The 17,571-nt window shown below is 42.6% G+C and overlaps 2 protein-coding genes across 2 annotated transcripts in view; one reads left to right on the top strand and one right to left on the bottom strand.

Annotated features, from left to right (window-relative positions):
- Positions 1–8,274, top strand: part of gng12a (guanine nucleotide binding protein (G protein), gamma 12a) — a 20,749-nt gene extending 12,475 nt beyond the window's left edge. The window contains exons 2-3 of the mRNA XM_008334045.3: positions 4,583–4,693; positions 5,148–8,274. Of these exons, the coding sequence (XP_008332267.1) occupies positions 4,601–4,693; positions 5,148–5,273 (219 nt within the window). The 5' untranslated portion in view covers positions 4,583–4,600 and the 3' untranslated portion in view covers positions 5,274–8,274. The remainder of the gene's footprint in view (positions 1–4,582; positions 4,694–5,147) is intronic.
- Positions 8,275–12,344: 4,070 nt separating this feature from the next.
- Positions 12,345–16,168, bottom strand: gadd45aa (growth arrest and DNA-damage-inducible, alpha, a). The gene is made up of 4 exons (XM_008334044.3): positions 15,980–16,168; positions 15,389–15,490; positions 14,063–14,288; positions 12,345–13,218 (listed from the first exon to the last, which is right to left on the bottom strand). Exons 1-4 carry the CDS (start codon positions 16,027–16,029, stop codon positions 13,105–13,107), a joined length of 492 nt encoding a protein of 163 aa, XP_008332266.1. The 5' UTR covers positions 16,030–16,168; the 3' UTR covers positions 12,345–13,104.
- Between the last annotated feature and the right edge of the window lie 1,403 nt (positions 16,169–17,571).

Here is a 17,571-nt window from a genome sequence, read left to right on the forward strand (position 1 = left end):
AGACTATTTACAATTCCTTCCTCTTGGCTGTTAAGCTGGGGCCATTCTTTGGTGCAAGAATGTTCAACATAGTGCCCGAGGCCCCTAAGAGGCACGGGTGTCAATTTTATGTGGCCTTATTTAAATGCATCTTTATAGTATTAATTATCTCAATCCCTTTGTCAAAACTTTTGATGCATGCGTTAGTAAAAAAAATAAAATTGTCAACAACTGTCTCTTCCACAGGACCAACAAAGGAGGTGTATCATGACAACAGTGTGACTCGTGCAGTGTTTCAGAGGAGTTTGTCCCCGGTCGTCCGTGTCCCACCAGGCTGTGCATCTGTTGACGCTCGTCGGCAAAAAACATTAACATTTTACGACTTTGACGACTTCAACAATCGACTCTTTTCTCATGATCCCACCGACAGCAGCTTCAATCACTGCAGGCGAAATTATAATGACTCTGGTAGTATCAACTACACAGCAGCGGCTGCCAAGAAAACCAGAGTCTGACAGCAGCTCCTTATTTCTGGTGGGAACGCGGTGCTGTAACTCTCGTGGTTCTCACAGCGTGAATTAGTGAGAGCCCACGCCTCACCCCGCCTGGCCTCACCCTTCCTTTCTCGCAGACAGAAACTCAACAGCCAGAGTGTCTGCCGCTGGCTCGTGAATCTGATCCAACTCTGCTCAGCAACTGCGTACAACCGAGGTTGATAAGAGCGCGGGAGAACAAGCTCGTGTTTACACAAAGCGCCCGACGTGAGCGGTTAGTGACACAGATCTGATCTGATCTGAGGAGCAACAGAGTGAAAATGTGGGGTCGTGTTTTTAGGTGGAGCCGGAGACGGTTTTTCACTCAGCTGGGAAAGTGCTGACTGTTGGAGACGACTACTTTTAGCTCTGCCTGCAGAGTGGGAAACTCCTGGCTGCAGAGACGAGAGAGTTTGTGCAGGGGGAGGGGTGTACATGAGAAAGATGATAAAATTGCGTGTGTGTGTGTGTGTGTGTGTGTGTGTGTGGGTACACATGAGAGAACAACTATATACTGGCTTGTGGCTGGGGCCCAGCTCTTTGAACTCTCTTTTGTTCAAAGCAACAGACATCTGTCTAGACACCAAATATCGCCTTCCCTCAGCTCACTTTTTTTTCTTCTTGTACTTGTAAGCTGGTGTACAAAGTCAGACAGACACCAGGATGACGATTGTTCAAGGTCTTTTGATATGACCAGCCACAGGGTTATAGCCATTAATTCATGGGTTTTTTAATTTTATAACCAATGTCAAACTTTGGTGCAATCGTATTTACATTTTCACGAAAGGGGGCGCTGCAGATAATGTTTGGGTGCCACCATATAAACGGAGGTGTAGCAGATACTACAGAAGGCAACGGATGATGATTCCACCCACAGTCTGCTGCACAGGCTGCAGGTAGTTTTCTACACACCTCCCTCACTGAGTCACCCTCGCCGAGGTTTCCAGACTGTGCTGACGACTGGGGAGAAATATGCAGCCCGTCTGCATGAAGCTCTGTGTTTCATCCAGTGACTGCGGCTGCTCCCTTACTGTTGTTGCTGGTTTTTTTTGTTTTTTTTGCAAACATTTCTGTGGTTGTTTACGTCTGATGTCCATACATTTAAGTGACGTTTATGGTTTTTCCATTTTCCATATCAAACCCACATTCCAGCCAAAGCCTTTGCTAATGAAGCGAGACGATAGTCTGTGTCTGCTGGTGTGTTTTTTTGTTTGTTTTTTTTCCCGTTTTTGTCCTTGAAGGAACACTGTTGATACTGATGAACTCTGTGTTATAGTCTGTTTATCCTTAAATGGTTGAGGATAAAAAAATGTGACCTGCCCTTTAAAGATCAACTCAATGGAAAAGTCTGAGATATGAGCCTTACTTGTTTCTTGTTAGATAAGTCCTAAGTGCAGCCCATGGTTTTTTTTTTTCTTGAGCTTGGAAACTATTTTACTTTCAGGAAGATCTGCTCATTTTAATTAGCAGCTGCTAATGCCGCTCAGATAGAGAAGTGAAAAGACCACACACTGCACAGCTGACAGCACCGACTCTCCTTTTAGTCTTTCATGGATGTCACGTCTTCGTCATCGGCAAATTTAAGAGTTTTCCTTGGGTCTGAGCTGCAGTGCACGCGCTCTCTCCGAGTTTTTCATCTCTGAGCGTTGGTGTTAACAGCATTGACTCATAATGGTCGCCTGTCTTTGGCACTTTGAACTGCGGGCTAATGAATGGCATGTGTGTGGGTGGGTTTTTTGTGTGTGTTTATGTGCATGTGTGTCTAGAAGGTATGGTGCAGCAGCAGGGACTCACCGCTCCCTGCTCTAGGTGGCCATGGTTCCTCTGTGGATGTTGTGATCTGTTGTGATGGGGTGGTCTGGTTTCTGATTTGTGGAGGTAACGCCACACACTCATGAACACGCTGTAAGGCTGGAGTTGGGCTGCTGGGCCTGGCATCACTTCACAGGGTCTTCACAGCTTGACTGAAGTGACTCAGTTAAGGTAGTTTGCCTGGGAGTGGTGGTGGTGGTGGTGGGATTTAAGACCTGCTTCTCTCTCCCACTTCACTCGCTTTTTCAAGCGATATTTTGGCGCCACGGAGCAGTAAACTATCAATTCTGACGATTTACTGGGTCCTTAATTACAGTCATGGGGGTGTGTGTGTGTGTGTGTGTGTGTTTTTATTTCTGTTTCACTCTCAGTCCCTTGTAGAGCTGCATCAGCACTTATCAAACAAAGGCAGGAACATGGCCCAGCCTGTTGTCCCATTAGCCTTTATTCAGCTGCAGCAAATGAGTAACCATTATAAGGCCGTGCATGTTTCTGTAGCAGAGTGACATATTGAAGGCAGTGAAGGTGATAAACTCATGTTAAGGTGGCAAAACGCATCAACAATGCGTGTAAGGAGACACACCCCGGGCAGACATCTGCACGTTGTTTCTACCTTTTCACTTTAATCATCATCAATCCACTTCCATTAACCCCGTCACCTATTGTCACTTTCGCCGTACCTCCTTTCATCTGTTTGATGTGTCATGCGGTGACATTCGCTCGCTGCGTAGAGGGTGTGATTTGTTTCCCATCACATCTGACCGAGTCACAACAGCAACGTAAATCCACGCTGGGGAATGAGACGTACGTCTACGTCTTGTTTAATTCCAGTTTCCACGTCCAAAACAACGCTGTATGAAACGCTCTCATTCAAACTCGCAAACGTATGAATGTCCAGACCAAGCCCTCCAGTAAACTAAGACTCAGTTCAAGTAAAGTGCAGTAAAGAAATACTTCCCTTGACAGCTTTGTCAGCAGGTATTAAATTGTATTTTAATCATGTGAAATGATGTTCATTTTGTGGCAGACCAGCTGCAGGAATATTACCATTTTTTCAGTGTTTTTTTTTTCAGTCCAGTTAAAAAGATGTTTTCCCTCTCACCTGTGGCGTCTGTCTTTATGACTCAAAGGGGAATGTTTTCTCAGGGAGATAAGTCTGCCTTACATTCTAGTCCACGGCCCTTTCATGTCTCACATTCGTTTTATCAACATTTTTTGCCCTTTGAGTCATTTCTGCCGCGCTTCCTTTGGAGTGATTTGTTGTCTTCGCAAGAAAAACCTCTTTAATCAGCCACGGCTGGGCAGATGCCTGAGACTGAAGAATTCCTTCCCTCCCTTTCCCATTTCCCTTATTTGTCCTTTATTCTTCCCCAACTGTTTGTTCCTGACACAAACGCAGAGCAGACCGGCCCAGCTGCAGCTGCAGCAGCGCAGACGTTCAGGACATCCTGCAGGAGTCCACTCAGGGTGGAACGCAGAACGCAGGGCAGATCGTTTACTGTATGTTCATGTCCCAGTGTTGCAGCAGTAAGGTGTTGAAATTAAGCAGTGCATAAATTCCTGGTAGCAGTGTGAGTGAGTGAGGCAGGCAGAAAAAAAAAGCTCTGGTTCTCATTCACATAAAGAACGTGTGATCATGCAACAGCAGTTCTCCTCTAGATGTCATTGTGAACTTCTAAGAAAGGGTTCTTCCTGTTCCCTGCTGAGAAATGTTGCTTTGTCAAGAAGTCATGTGAGAGTTTATTGCAGCAGTATTACAGGAAATATTTGTAAGAGCAGTGAGACGAGTGGCCATAAAAAGGAAACTAGAAGACGAGGGAGAAACTCCGGAGCCAGATCTCCCACATGGACTCTAGGATGTGTCCGGGCTTGTTCCCCTGCAGTCTGTGAATAATTAGCCTGAGCAGCAGCAGCAATAGCAGCAATAGCAGCAGCAATAACAGAAGCAGCAGCAGCAAAAACAGCAGTGGTTGCAGCAGCACACTCATCCATCTCACTGTCATGGTCAATCACTGTTGAGCCAAAGAAACATGCACTAGATGTTTACCTTCTTCACAGAAATCTACTGCACTGCACTACAGTACACTACAGTACACTACAGTACACTACAGTACACTGCAGTACACTGCACTATACTATATTTCACTACACCACATCAGTTCACTGTACCGTATTGTAGAAGTTGGAGAATTATCAATCTGTCCTTCACCCAGACGTGTTCATTGTTAACATGACTGTTTCTTTCTGTTCTCCCACAGTGTTACCAATCATCCAGGATGTCTTCAAAGCCTCACGGTTCCAACAACATCGTCCACGCCCGACGGATGGTGCAGCAGCTGAGAATAGAGGCGAGCCTTGAGAGGATAAAGGTAGAGTGAAACAAGGAACCCAGTTTTCTGTCTGTGTGTGCGCGCAAGTGAAATATCCCATCCAGTCCCAACTGTAAATTAGGTGTTAGCTGCAGACATGAACTGTACTCAGTACTGTGCCAAAGTTCTAGGTGTTTACGTTCACTGTCCACCGCTCGCTTTGCAGCCCATTTCTCCCCGAGCGTATAAAACAAGCTCACGTTCAATTGACAACATTCGACCGTAGAAGACGCAGCCGTAAACCTTGTTGTTGAATTGGTCACACTTGCAACACAGTGCAAGAAAGAAGTTTTGAGAAAATTTAACGCGACGTCCGGAATGCACCGCGGAGTGTAAGAGTGACGCGTACGATCGTCCTAGTACGTATGGCAGCCGTCCTCTGCACATCAGATCAGGGCGGGCGCGGTGACTGCGTTTGTGTGATGGTGACCTCGACTCCTCCGTGTCTCTCCAGATATCCAAGGCCTCTGTAGACCTCATGAACTACTGCAACGAACACGCGAGGAACGACCCCCTCCTCATGGGCATCCCTGCTTCAGACAATCCCTTCAAGGACAAAAAACCATGCACTATATTGTAGTCAACGCCACTTTAGCCTTTTACGTGTGTTGGATTTTTTTTTTTTTTGTTGCTTTTTCTTGTCTTGTCTTTATTCTGTCCGTTGGCAGGAGTGAGTGGGTGAAACTGTGAGTTCAGTTCAACAATCATTTTGTCGGAGATATCAGTGCATTAATAATGAAGTGCTGTGATTCTGCCCTGTTCTGTCTGAACCATGGTTCACTCACACCCTCGTCCAGGTTGAGCTCTGACCACTACGTGACTTTGGCTGCATGAGGAACATCAGGTAAACATTTTCTGACAGTAGTTATTGTCCTTTTATTTTTGTTTTTTTTTTTGTTCCTTGGTATTTTAACAGCTCTTCTTCTCCACGGTGCGACTGTCATCACAGCCCAGGTCTGGCTTCCTGTCCTTAGAAAATAGTCAAAGATGAATAACTGTCTTCAGGCAGCATGAGCTGCAGTGTCCCATAGGTGTGTCCAGTATAGTAGACCACTGAAGTAGACCTTGAGCCTTTGACTCACATGTTACCACGATGTATATTTAATGGAGGCAGTGTTTCACCAAACTATGAAGTATTTTGCCACTGAGCCCCGCCTCGGGTGCAAGCATTATGTATGAGCAGAAGGATATAGGAGTTAAACGAATGTAGTGAGTACAAGCCTGCACTGTTGTGCTAAAGCAGTACAGAATACTAAGAAGTACTGCAACAGCTGCTTCTTTGTGCCTCCGCTGGTGGACTTTGAGTGAAAGTCAGCCTTAAAAATCCAAATCCACTTAGTCCAGCGCTACATTTATCTTCATTTGTGTGTAGCCTGCGCTCCAGCCCAAGCAGTACCACCCCCCCACACTCCCCCCTTCCAGGGTATTTAGCTTTTCTGAAGCTGGTCTGCAGTTCTATATAAAAAGGTTTTCCTTCAGGTTAGACACTCGGCCAAACCTCCGACTCTGAGACAATCCACATCCACACGTGTGTGTGTGTGTGTGTGTGTCTGTCAACTGCCGAATCATCAACTCTGTTAAGATCTGTTGTTTTCCCATGGGAATGAAATGAGTCTGGTGTTGTGATGGTCCGTGGAAGTCACCCCTGGGAGTTTTGTTTTTCTCTATGTTTGGGTGCTTTGAAAATGTGGCTTTTTATGAGGAACAATTCAAAAAAAAGTAATGTCATTAAATGAGCGTTAATAATTGTAACAGTGTGTGTCGTTAGCACGTGCACCAAGCCTGGACAGAGTTGTTTGTACCGCTGAAAGGATCGTAAGCGTTCACAATTATCTAACAAAACAATGGCCGTAGAAAACAATGAAGGGAGTTGTTGGAGGAACTCCTCACGTTTAAGACCATTTCCAAGCACAGTTCTGTAACTGTAACTACAGTTACACAAATTATTAATAGGATTTAGGTCAGCGGGGCTGTAACCTGTTGGCAGACACAAAGCCAAGAAGAAGAGATGTACTGTTTGACGAACAAGGAACTGAGTTGTGAAAAACAGATCTGGCGGTGTTTGTTATGAGCAGGCTAAGACTTTAAGAACACCTGATCTGGCCTTGTTTTGTTTTTGTTTTAAACACACTGGAACCAAATAGTGAGCAAATGGTTATATTTATGGATCGTCCCTCCGGAGAATAGACCCCACATTCTGTTATCAGCACTTGAAATAGCTAATACATGCCTCGGATAGTTGTTAAATAACAGGGCTTCAAGCCTGACCCGTTTGGAACAGTCAGCTCAGAGAATAGTTCCTGTTGGCAGAAGCAGGGGGCGTCTTCATTTCGGGTTGGCAGCAGTTCCCACTTTGTGATGGCATAACAAGATATCAAGTCAAGAGTTGTATAATCTCTGTCGGTGCCATTGTGTTCGTGTGTGAACCGAAAAAAGCAGAAACATGGACTTAACAGTAATGAGTGCTTGTTGTCAGTGTTTCAGCGAGAGCTGTAGGTACCAACGCATTTGTCCACATGGGTGCTAGCAGCGGCTAACTGCACAGTTGTTACATTAGGGTCAGCGCTATTAAAGAGCTTGATTGGCGTTGACTTGTTTTATAGTGAATGCATTTAATTTAATGACATTACTTACGAGGATCCACACGTGTAGGAATATATATATAGGTATATATATATATATATAACTGGATCATGTGGACCAATCAAACTGATACTTTCAGCCATTCCTTTAAAGAAGTTGTTTTTTTATGCTGTGTGTCAGCACATATTACACAGTGAGCCACACCCACTCACTGACTCTGAATCCAATCATGTGACCCGGCACGTTGTTGACCTGTCAAGTGTTTTTGGGTGCGAGTATTGTGAGCACAGGAATAAATGGTAGTGTCTATTAATGAGTACGAAAACCCACTCTAACCAGGAGACTGCGCCAAAACTTGGTCTTTTTTTTTTATTTTTTTTATTTTTTTAAATCTTCTATTTTGATGTGTAGCGCCTGTGTCAGTGAGGGTCTTAAATCGTCAGCCTAACATGTACTGTGTATCTGCTGTGGTAAAATTAATGGGGGGAAAAAAAGTCCTTACACTCTTACGCCTTACTTACTTTGCCTTGTGTCGAGAAGAACACTCTGTGTGTGGGTACTTTACTTAAAAAATAATAATATCTTGAATATCTTTCTATCATTTTTAATCAGGTGAACTTCTGTGATTTGTAACAATACCGTGCCATCTGTGTTTTTATCTACACACCGTGTGCTTTTTGGGCAGTTTTCCAACTTCTTCAATGGTACTTTTGAATCTCCTTTTCTTTTCTTTTTTTTCAGCCGACTGTTTGGTTTTATAATCCACTCTGATAGTTGGTTCTTTTTATTGCAATAATATAATCCATCCTGTTTGCCTTGTCAAGGGAGAATTCAGAACAACACTGCCATGTCATCTCACGTCGTATGCCCCGCGATGGCCTTAACGGATGATTTCCCTGTGAAACAAATGAGCATTTTCCATGAATGTCTTTATTAATACACACCTTTGTATGAAGATTTACTGAGATTAATAAATTGAAGCATTCCTTCCTACCGTACACTCCTATGAGGGATACATTTTTATTATACCATATAAACTAAAAAGTCATGCTTTATAAAAAAAAAAGAGAAGGTATCTTATAGGGCATGTCAAACTACCCACTAAATGCATCCAGGTGAAGTCTGTAGTAGAGAGTCTATGTTACTATGTTTACTTGATGGGTTAAATGCAGTGTCCGCGACTTAGACTGTGTTTGAAATTTAAACTGTGTCATTTCAACCTAGACGACTGTATCTGTACTGAGTTAGCCTAAAATTGTGGTTGTTATTGAAACTTGTTTTCAGGAGCATCTAGAAAAAAGCAGCACAGTGTGCTGCTTTTTTCTAGATGCTATAGATGCTATAGATGCTATTTTCCGATGCTATTTGTTGTTGGTATAAACAAAGCTCTGCACCAGTGCAGCGTTTTCTGCAGGAACATTCCTAGAAAGAGCGTGATCTGGCTCATCGTTCATCACTGTATTTTTGGTATATGTCTCTGGTTAAGACATCGTCCAACTAAAGTACGGGTTACACAGAAATCTGATTGTTCAGACCTAGCCTGCCCAGAGATAACCCCCCCCCCTGGAATATTTGGGACATTTCTTCCTGTTCACTTTATTTTTATCACACACGAGACCAGAGACACGTCCAGCTTTTCACTGCTGCTGTCGAACAGTCTAATTATAGAGTGTCCTGGAGAGCAGAGCGACTCTCCCTGTGTAACTCCTGCCCAGTCCGACAGTCTGCTGGTCTCCCCTGTCTCTCTGACCTTGTCCACAGCAGCTGCTTGTGCACAAAGACAATGGTCAAATCTCACAGGAATGACATCATCTATTGTAATGATAAAAATAGTCGATCGTACCATTTTTGAAGGAACCTGGCTATGACGCCACAAGAAAGACCTGCTGGCTATTGTTTAGCAATTGTCAGTTGCTAAACAATGGCTAGCAGGGTTAGCATAGACTGGAAAACCAAATAGTAAAAATGAATTTTAATAAGAATACTTAAAAAAAAGCTATGGTTAAAAAAAGATATAGTACACATAGTTTCCGGTAGCAATCTTTGTTGGAAGTATCACATTCCTCAGTACGTGGAGGTCAGTGGTCGGAGGCTGGTCAGGCTGTTCACTGGACATGTGCTCCGTGGTGGAGGCCTGTCCTGGCTGTTACACCGTGAGCTGGAATGTGCTGATGTAGAGAAGAGCAAGAGGAGGAGGAGGAGTGGAAGGTAAACATGGAGGTGCAAAATTGCACTGAAATAATAACTTGCATGAAAAATGTCCAATCGTCTGTCTGTCAAACACCCGGCCCGGGGGCCACTTCCGGCCCACAAACCCCCCAAATCTGGTCCAGGACTTGATGTAAGTAACGATTTAATTCTGCAGTATATACTGTATATTTCAGTGATCACAGGATCTTTGTGTTGATGTGCATTGGTTCAAATGTCTGTGGAACTGAAGAGTCCATTTCCACAGTTGACTCTCTGTATAGTCTGCGGCGCTAACTGTTATCTTAGCCTCATATTGACTTTTTTCCTACAGTAGTCCCTGAGCTGCTCTGTGTGTTTTTAACCTCACACACAATGACTGAGTCCAGTGCAGTATCAGAGGTGTGCGTTTACTATGTGGAGCAATGTACTGAAGCAAGTGTGAAATTCAAAGTGCAACGTGACTCATCAGATATCACGGTCTATGCTTTCATAAACGCTTATCTCAGACTCTTGCACACACACGCTGCTTCGGGGGGGGGGGGGGGGGGGTTGTTAGCACTTCACAACTGAGTGGCTTCAAGGATTTCTCTGCAGCCCCCAAGAAAAATAAAAAAACATGGAAGTGCACCATAGGGGCGCCCGCCCCACACTTTTAAAACCACTGACATAGACATAATGCATTGCCTTGCCCTCCGCCATGATTTATGACCTATTCCAAATATATACATAATCTTAATCCCTACTCTGCCCTCAGATCATTTGAGTTCAAGACCCCTGCCCTGATTCTAATCTGACTCTAGTTCAAATCCTAACTCTAAACTAAATCTGAATCCTGAAAAATACCCTCCTACTGAGGCCCTAAAGTGTCCCCACAACAGCCGTATACACACACACACACACACACACACACACAGTGCTGTTATCTGAAGGTAACCTTTTGCCTTGGATCACAGCACTGGAGCCACATTTGTCACCTGTCAGACGACCTTTTACCCAGTGAACAGCCAGATCTCTGCTGCGGCCAGAGTTGGTGAGCTCTTCTTCATTGTTTTTCACGTGTTCATTTGAATGCCATTACTGCAGACAAACAACATTCACATTCAGAAGCTGTGTGGGAAACAGAGAAGAACATGAGCACTGTTTTTATCTAAGGATCTGGGATTAAGGCTCCTCTCAGACCCGGGGCAGAAGAGTCAGGTTTTAGTGACTCAGTCCAACCTTTGTCACTCTCCTGCAGACCGGCCTGTTTGTCCTGTTCCTCTGGATCAGGGTTTGGACTTTCAGGTTGTTTTTTTTTTGGGAACCTGCAGGACAATTGTGCCAGAAAACACAGGAATGTGTTGATGGACAGTGAATACACGTGTAATGGTACAGAATGGATTAACTGCTGTGATTAGACTCCGTGACACTGACCACAGTCACATGCTCCAGCCTCACATGAAAATCCAGGGAGCGTTATGAAACTGGAGCCTTTGCCTCCTTCTCTCCTCGTGATGGTGACTCACTGCTTTTTACGCCTGACATCAACCCCTGACATCAGCCTCGTTCCACTGTACACACACAACCCGTCTGAGAAGTGGGAAAGGAAAAGAGAGAAGAAAAAAAAAAGCAGGCTGCCTTTCAACCGTCCTGTCCAACCGACTGCATACCAGATCCTCCTCTTTTAAACAAACTGTTTCTCAGGAACTTCATGCCGTCTGGTTTACTGGAAGCAGTCGCACGAGCAGCTTAATACAGTAAATCTCAGTGGATTTTAAACACAGCAGTCCTGGATATGACAGCTTTGTTTATTGGACTTCACACACTGCAGATTCTCAGTAGGGTTTAGGCAGGTCAATCAATTCAAATGTGTCTATCTGGAGATGTTTCTTTATCAGCGTGTAACTCTGTAGTGTTTGTCCAATACAAAAACACAGCTATATACAGCTGTAACATAGACTGTGGTGGAGACAACAGGTCCTCTAGGAAACACTAGAAGTTAGAAAGAAAAAAAGATGGCTGACAAAGTATAGAAAAAGTTTGTCAGAATGTCTGCCTAAATATAGTCTAGAACCAGCTAAGAGTTGGCTAAATAGTTATTTTTAGCTGGAGCATTTGATAAAACAAATGCCCTGCAGGCTGAGGTCACCAGTAGTTGACCAGTGAAGGCAGTTTCATTCCACACCACACAGATCACCTGTGTGAGGCAAAAATAACTGATCTGTTCAACCATGTTCAGAGATAAACTGAACAGGAAAAGCTGAAGGTTGGTCTAAAAAGTACACACACAAAAAAGCAGAAAAATAACAAAGAAAAAATAATGTATATGTATATATGTATTTATCTGTAAACATGTATATAGCAGTACTACTATTAATATACTTCTACACTGTTATTAGAAATAAAGTGACGGTGAGCTAAATGCTAGCTTAATGCTAAGTTTTAGCTTAGAAGCTTGCACTTCTCGCAACTGTGGTCTTACTCCTGTGCTACTTATATTGTACTTTGTTGCTCAGAAAAATTCAGTGTGAACAAAATTAATGTTATTGCAAAAACAAAATAAAAAATTCACTTGTATTTCCTAATTCAGCGCACTGAAGCTGTGCCTTCTTTATTTTTCTGAGGAAGCGAGGTATCCACCATTGAACACAGACCCGTTCATGTCACATGTGAGAGGCTGAATGACGCCGTTCTTGCTGATGGAGGCAGAAGCTGCTGCGGGATTATTGTTCTCTTCGGCTCAGAGATGGCACTGGGGCCACAGAGGCCGACGTGACCCCTGTGATCTGAAGGCCACGTGATTCCTCTTTTACAACGGCTAAAGGTTAGAACACCGCGCTGCTCTAGCATTTCCAGAAATGGAAAAACACACAAAGAAGCACACACACATAGCTCTGGCTCCAAAGATACTCTTTTATTGACAGCAATGCATTTATATCATCAATATCAATATATATGTATATATATGTGTGTGTTGAATTCAGATTTTTCTCAAATATATAAGGTAAAAAAAATGGAAACATAAATACAGTTAAATATCATTTGAAATAACTTAAAATTGTAACAAAAGAACAAATTGAACTTGTGGTCATAAAGCCAGCTGACATTTGAGAAACACCAAAAACACAGAATGTCATCACTGGATGTTTGTAGCCATTCCCTTTGTTTAAATTACCATAGCAGTGTCAACATTAACAACTGAAATTAAAGAAGTGAAATTGCAAAAAGGTCCAGTGTTTCAACAAGTGCTTTTTTCTCTCTCTTTTTTTCTCTGCAGAGAAGCCGACCCTGGTCCACTCGACAGCTCCACCTCCTGCTCTCTGACTCCTCACAGAGGTTTAGTCAAACAAAGAAATGACAAAAGCCTTCTTTACAGAGTCCAGCTTCACAGTTTTGTTGTCTCACCAGCTCACATCGTTGCACCAGGCTGACAGACGGACACAGAACAGTCCAGCCCAACATGGAAATCCAGCTTGGTGCCTTTTGAACACAACCCGCATAACATCAAGTTCTTTTTTGATTTCTTTTCCCATCAGCTAGGCTTTAGAATTGATCTGTGGGTGGTCACATGTCCATCAGGGTCCACACCACTGGTCCTGTGCTGATGAAGTTAAATGTCCATTCACAGGCGTTTGTTTTTTTTTTTTGTAGCTCAGACGTCATCGTTCAGGCAGGTTGATGATGGGCACCCACTGGTCCATGCAGCGACTCTCTCTGCAGAATCGGTTCACTTTGCTCAGAGCAGGGTCTTTCCACAATGTGGAATGTGGGTTCTGAAAAGAGCGACAAATTGAAGTGAGTTTTAAATGCATTCCTGAGGTTTTTAATACACCCAGTCAGAAACATAAACAAATGCAGACACTGATGCCTGGGTCACACCCTAAAATAAACTGTGACAGAAGCAAAGGAGGGCTGAAAATGTCATAAAGGGAACATTCTAATGGCTATAAAAGGAGCTTCCACCAACAGCAGTCTTCACATGGCTAGCAATGAGCGAGAATTTCCTCTTCCTAGGCCTGTAGTTGGTACTATGTGTGCATTTGAAAGCTAAATGTTTGGTAGTTGTTCCATTCTTACAAATGACTGGCTTGTTTCTAGCATGCAATGTTTTAGCAGTGAGCTAGTATGTAGCAAATAAGTGGCATGTTAGCACTGTTTTAGCTTGTAGCGTAATAGCGCTTTGTCAGTGCTACACTTGTATGCGTGGTTTACGTCATTTATTTTGTGCAAAAACTAGACCTGAGCTCATCTAAGAACCACAGTCCATGTTCAGCTTGTGTCCAGGAAAGAGACAACAGATTGTAGTTGTAATGAATAAAAACCCAGCATCAGTGATGGTCTGTAGAAGCCTCGTCAGCCTCCATGTGGTATGAACTTAATCTCTATGGTTTCTTACTACACCCACTTACTAACAGTCCCTCCTCTGTGTGTGCGTGTGCTTCTATACAACTGAAATTCCTCAGAAGCCAGCAGAGGGAGGAGTCATGCACGTGTTTATCAAATACAATTGAACATGTACTGGCAAGTACCACCTCTTGTTAGCAGTTTCACCCACGTGAAAGAACCCCCTAAAAAACCTTGACCTTTAAAATATGAGAATGTTTTAGAGACACTTACAGTGACCAGGACACAGTGTAAGTCCATGGGTTCTCCCCCGCTCTGTTTCCCTGCAGCTCCTCCACCCAGAATCTCTGCCAGACGCCGGGTGTTGTTCACTCTCAGGATGTTGATGTCATTTTCGCAGCAGAATGCCTGAATAAGGGTGAAGTGAATCTGCAAGGCCACGTCTTTGACGTCTTCGTCATCGGTGGCCAGGATGCACAAAACCACATTATCAGGGTCTCTGGAAGGAAGAGGACATGAACAGATGAGTTAGAGCCTGGGAGACGACGGTCAACTTTATTATACCACAGGGCGAGTGGTTCTGTTCACAAACACGTTACACTATGGTACAAGATGAAGCACATATGCAGTTGCATTCTTCTTTCCCACACAGTCATCCTGACTTAGACATGATCATAAATGATTACCTAAGCTCAGGAGCTAATGTTTCGTCAGTCCCTTTGTCTGTGTGACCCATGGACTGCATCATTTAGAATGTTAAGACAGACTTTACGCTGAAATATTTGGTTATCTAAGGTTGGTAGCAGCAAAGACCCAGATTCAGGATTTAGTATCAAACAGTTGTTAACTCTGTGATATTGTAGTGTGGACCCACAGTGTGAGAAATTTTGACATTAGAACAAGTGTTTTGTTATGAATTTTCAGTTATTCCCTTTTAGCTCTTCTAGACTAGATCGTTTTGCTATTTCTGAGCTAAAAGGAATCACTATCTGTTCTTACCATCAATGCTTTCACAACCCAAGTTAGTTGACACTTCAGAAAGGTCAAGTTGATGAAAACACCATTTGAACTTATTCTGGGCCATTTATGTTCAGTTGTTTCCTGACTTCTATTTGTTCATGTTTGCTTACTCTACTACCCTTAAAACTACAGCTACTACAATTATATTATCTCTAAACTAAAGCATATCTAGCATTTAGTACACTCCATGCTACTTTAGCTAACTGTTATATTATTATTTCTGTATTATCTATTTATTTTGTTTTAATCAATACATTAATCCAACAATTTTTGTCAGCTTTTTTTCTTTGCTCTTGTATTTGCCTTGAAAAATACAGTTTTCAAATGCTGTGTCGCTAGCATATTCACATTACAATCAAAACAAATCATTTAAAGTCCCTTCAGTCAAACATAAAGATAATCTTATAATAATATTAATAATAGTGACAGCCAAAATATACATGTGGAACTGACATATTTTAATAGTCTGGTTTTTTTCTAAAATTACAAACTGTATGAGTCTGTCAGTCTGAGACTTTGTTTAAGTGTTTGACAGTGTAATACATGTGTCATCCACGGTGATACTACTCAGGTACTTACACATTCAGAGACTTGGCAGCTTCGTACACTCCGACTGTGATGCAGCCCTGTGGTAACGCTGACGCGAGCACTTCTTCTAAAGCTTTCGCCACTGAATCCATTCTGTAACACACAGTAAGTAATTAAAAAACAATCATTACCAACATCAAACAAAAAAAGAAGTCCCAATCTCATTTTTATGGCTAATGCTAACTCAGCTAACGAACCGACGTCACTTCAGTCAAAAAGCCGGCCGGTGCAAAAAGAAAAAAGAAAGGATAAATTATTCCGTTTTTTATTCATTAAAACTACCTATAGTGAATCTTTCTGATAGTAAAGTTACTTTTAGCGTTTGTGCTAAAACGACATGTTAGACTTTGTGTGTAAAATATTACTTTGTCAGCTTAAAAAACGCTGCACTGGGTCGTCGCAAAGGGGCAGTTGATAAGGAATACACTATGCGTTTTAACACCGCCAGGCGAACAATTCAAGTTAAAAACAGCTTTAAATCCCTCTTTGCCATGCATTCATCTATTCATGCATCCACTCTCTGCTTGCTGCTCCGCACACACTGGTAGAAGTCGGACTACAGTATCATTATACAGTATTTACCTTTCCTGCGGATATTCTCCGTTTAGTTCCTCAAATGTCATGGTGTACATAAAATCCAAATCCACTCTAGGTCACAGACGCAGAGTCCTGTTCCTGTTCTGGCCTTTTTGGTCTGTCTTTTATCTCCACACTCTCTCGTTTATCTTTAGTCAACTGTTCTGCTGCTACTGAGAGATAACTTTGGTAACTTCACGTTAATAGTGTCAGGGACCGTGTGAGTCAGGAGGACATTTACATAAAGCGGGCGATTGGTTATATGCTAATATAAGTGTGTACTCATTGGACAAAACAGCAGCAGGAGTGGCTCAGTTACTACGATGGCTCTCTTCTGATCATTATGCCCTCTGCTGCCATCTACTGTAAGAACATCATAAAGTCAATGTTTTATTTATACACTTTTACAAACTCATTCTAACGTTTAGGTCATATTTGTACAGTATGGTCCCGGTCATATGAAACTGTACTTCAAGAGAAACGCGCCTTAACATTACAAATTAGGGTTGTGAGTAGTAATTTTATGGGAATATAGTAATATTACGAGACTGTTGAAGCACAGAAAGTTTAGGTGATCCTAAAGATGTGGCAGCACATTCTGTTATATTACTGTTTGTTCCGTTTTGCCCCTGAAAGTTAGCGCAGTGGTTGTTTGTAGGAACAGTACTTGATTCAAATTAAGCATAAGATTTAGCTAAGTTTAGCTTCTTAAGACACCTTTGAGACGGAAATTTATCTTTTATTACCTATTTTACAGTTTTCTGGACTTGGCTATCTTTTAATTATCATGTGATTATTTCTTTAAGTTTTGGACACAAATGTTATTCCGAGTTCTTGAACTTAAAAACGTTTTCCCCTGCAATGCAGTAATTTACGAAAAACGAAACAAATTAAACAGAAGTCAAAACCGCGAATTAAGTTATTTTTCTATTCAGGGTTGAAATGAAGAAGAAGTAAATAATGTGCAGCAGGACTCACCGTGGCTGTCGGTCAGGGCAGGTCGGCACCGGGCAGGTTTGGATTACCATGGCAACCAGACGCTGCTGGTGGAAGCTGCGCCATGATTGGTCAACAGCAGCGCGTGCCAAAACCCACCGAAACCGCGTGTAGTTAGTTTTTCGTCCTAAATAATGAACATAGAGTTGTCGTGGTAAATAAGAAATCGGCCTTTGACAGGAGTTTGAGAAATTAACTTGCAAATATTGCTTTTCTGTACAGAAACCCATCCTGCTGCAGGGCCACGGACGGTCCAGTAATTCTCTGCCAGATTTGACTTGCAATTGTGTTACAAACATAAGGCTATATGCTCTATAGTGTGTATGATATGAAAATCATATTTGTAATCATGCAAAGGGAACAGAGGCCAGTAGAATTGATTTATTTTCATTAAAATTAAAAGGAAAGTAGCGCAACATGGATTTCTTCTCTCCTGAGGTTATTGGTGGCGTCAGTAATGTAGAGCAAACCAATAATTTGTGAAGTGAAGCCATGGTTGCATTGAAGCCTTTTAATGTTTACCTTCAACAATGTCTCCCTACACAGGTGGCCAAGAGTGTCCAAATGTAGTTTGGACAGTTTTTGATTCCAGCTCATTCTTC

The sequence above is a fragment of the Cynoglossus semilaevis genome, chromosome 20, assembly GCF_000523025.1.
Source record: "Cynoglossus semilaevis isolate Cse_v1.0 chromosome 20, Cse_v1.0, whole genome shotgun sequence".
NCBI classification, from domain to species: Eukaryota; Metazoa; Chordata; class Actinopteri; order Pleuronectiformes; family Cynoglossidae; genus Cynoglossus; species Cynoglossus semilaevis.

Coding starts and splice junctions, on each gene's coding strand:
- gadd45aa (XM_008334044.3), bottom strand. CDS start 16,029: ATGTACACCATGACATTTGAGGAACTAAACGGAGAATATCCGCAGGAA. Junction 14,289..15,388: donor GCTGCCAAGTCTCTGAATGT/GTAAGTACCTGA, acceptor TCTTCCTTCCAG/AGACCCTGATAATGTGGTTT. Junction 13,219..14,062: donor TACACTGTGTCCTGGTCACT/GTAAGTGTCTCT, acceptor CGCTCTTTTCAG/AACCCACATTCCACATTGTG.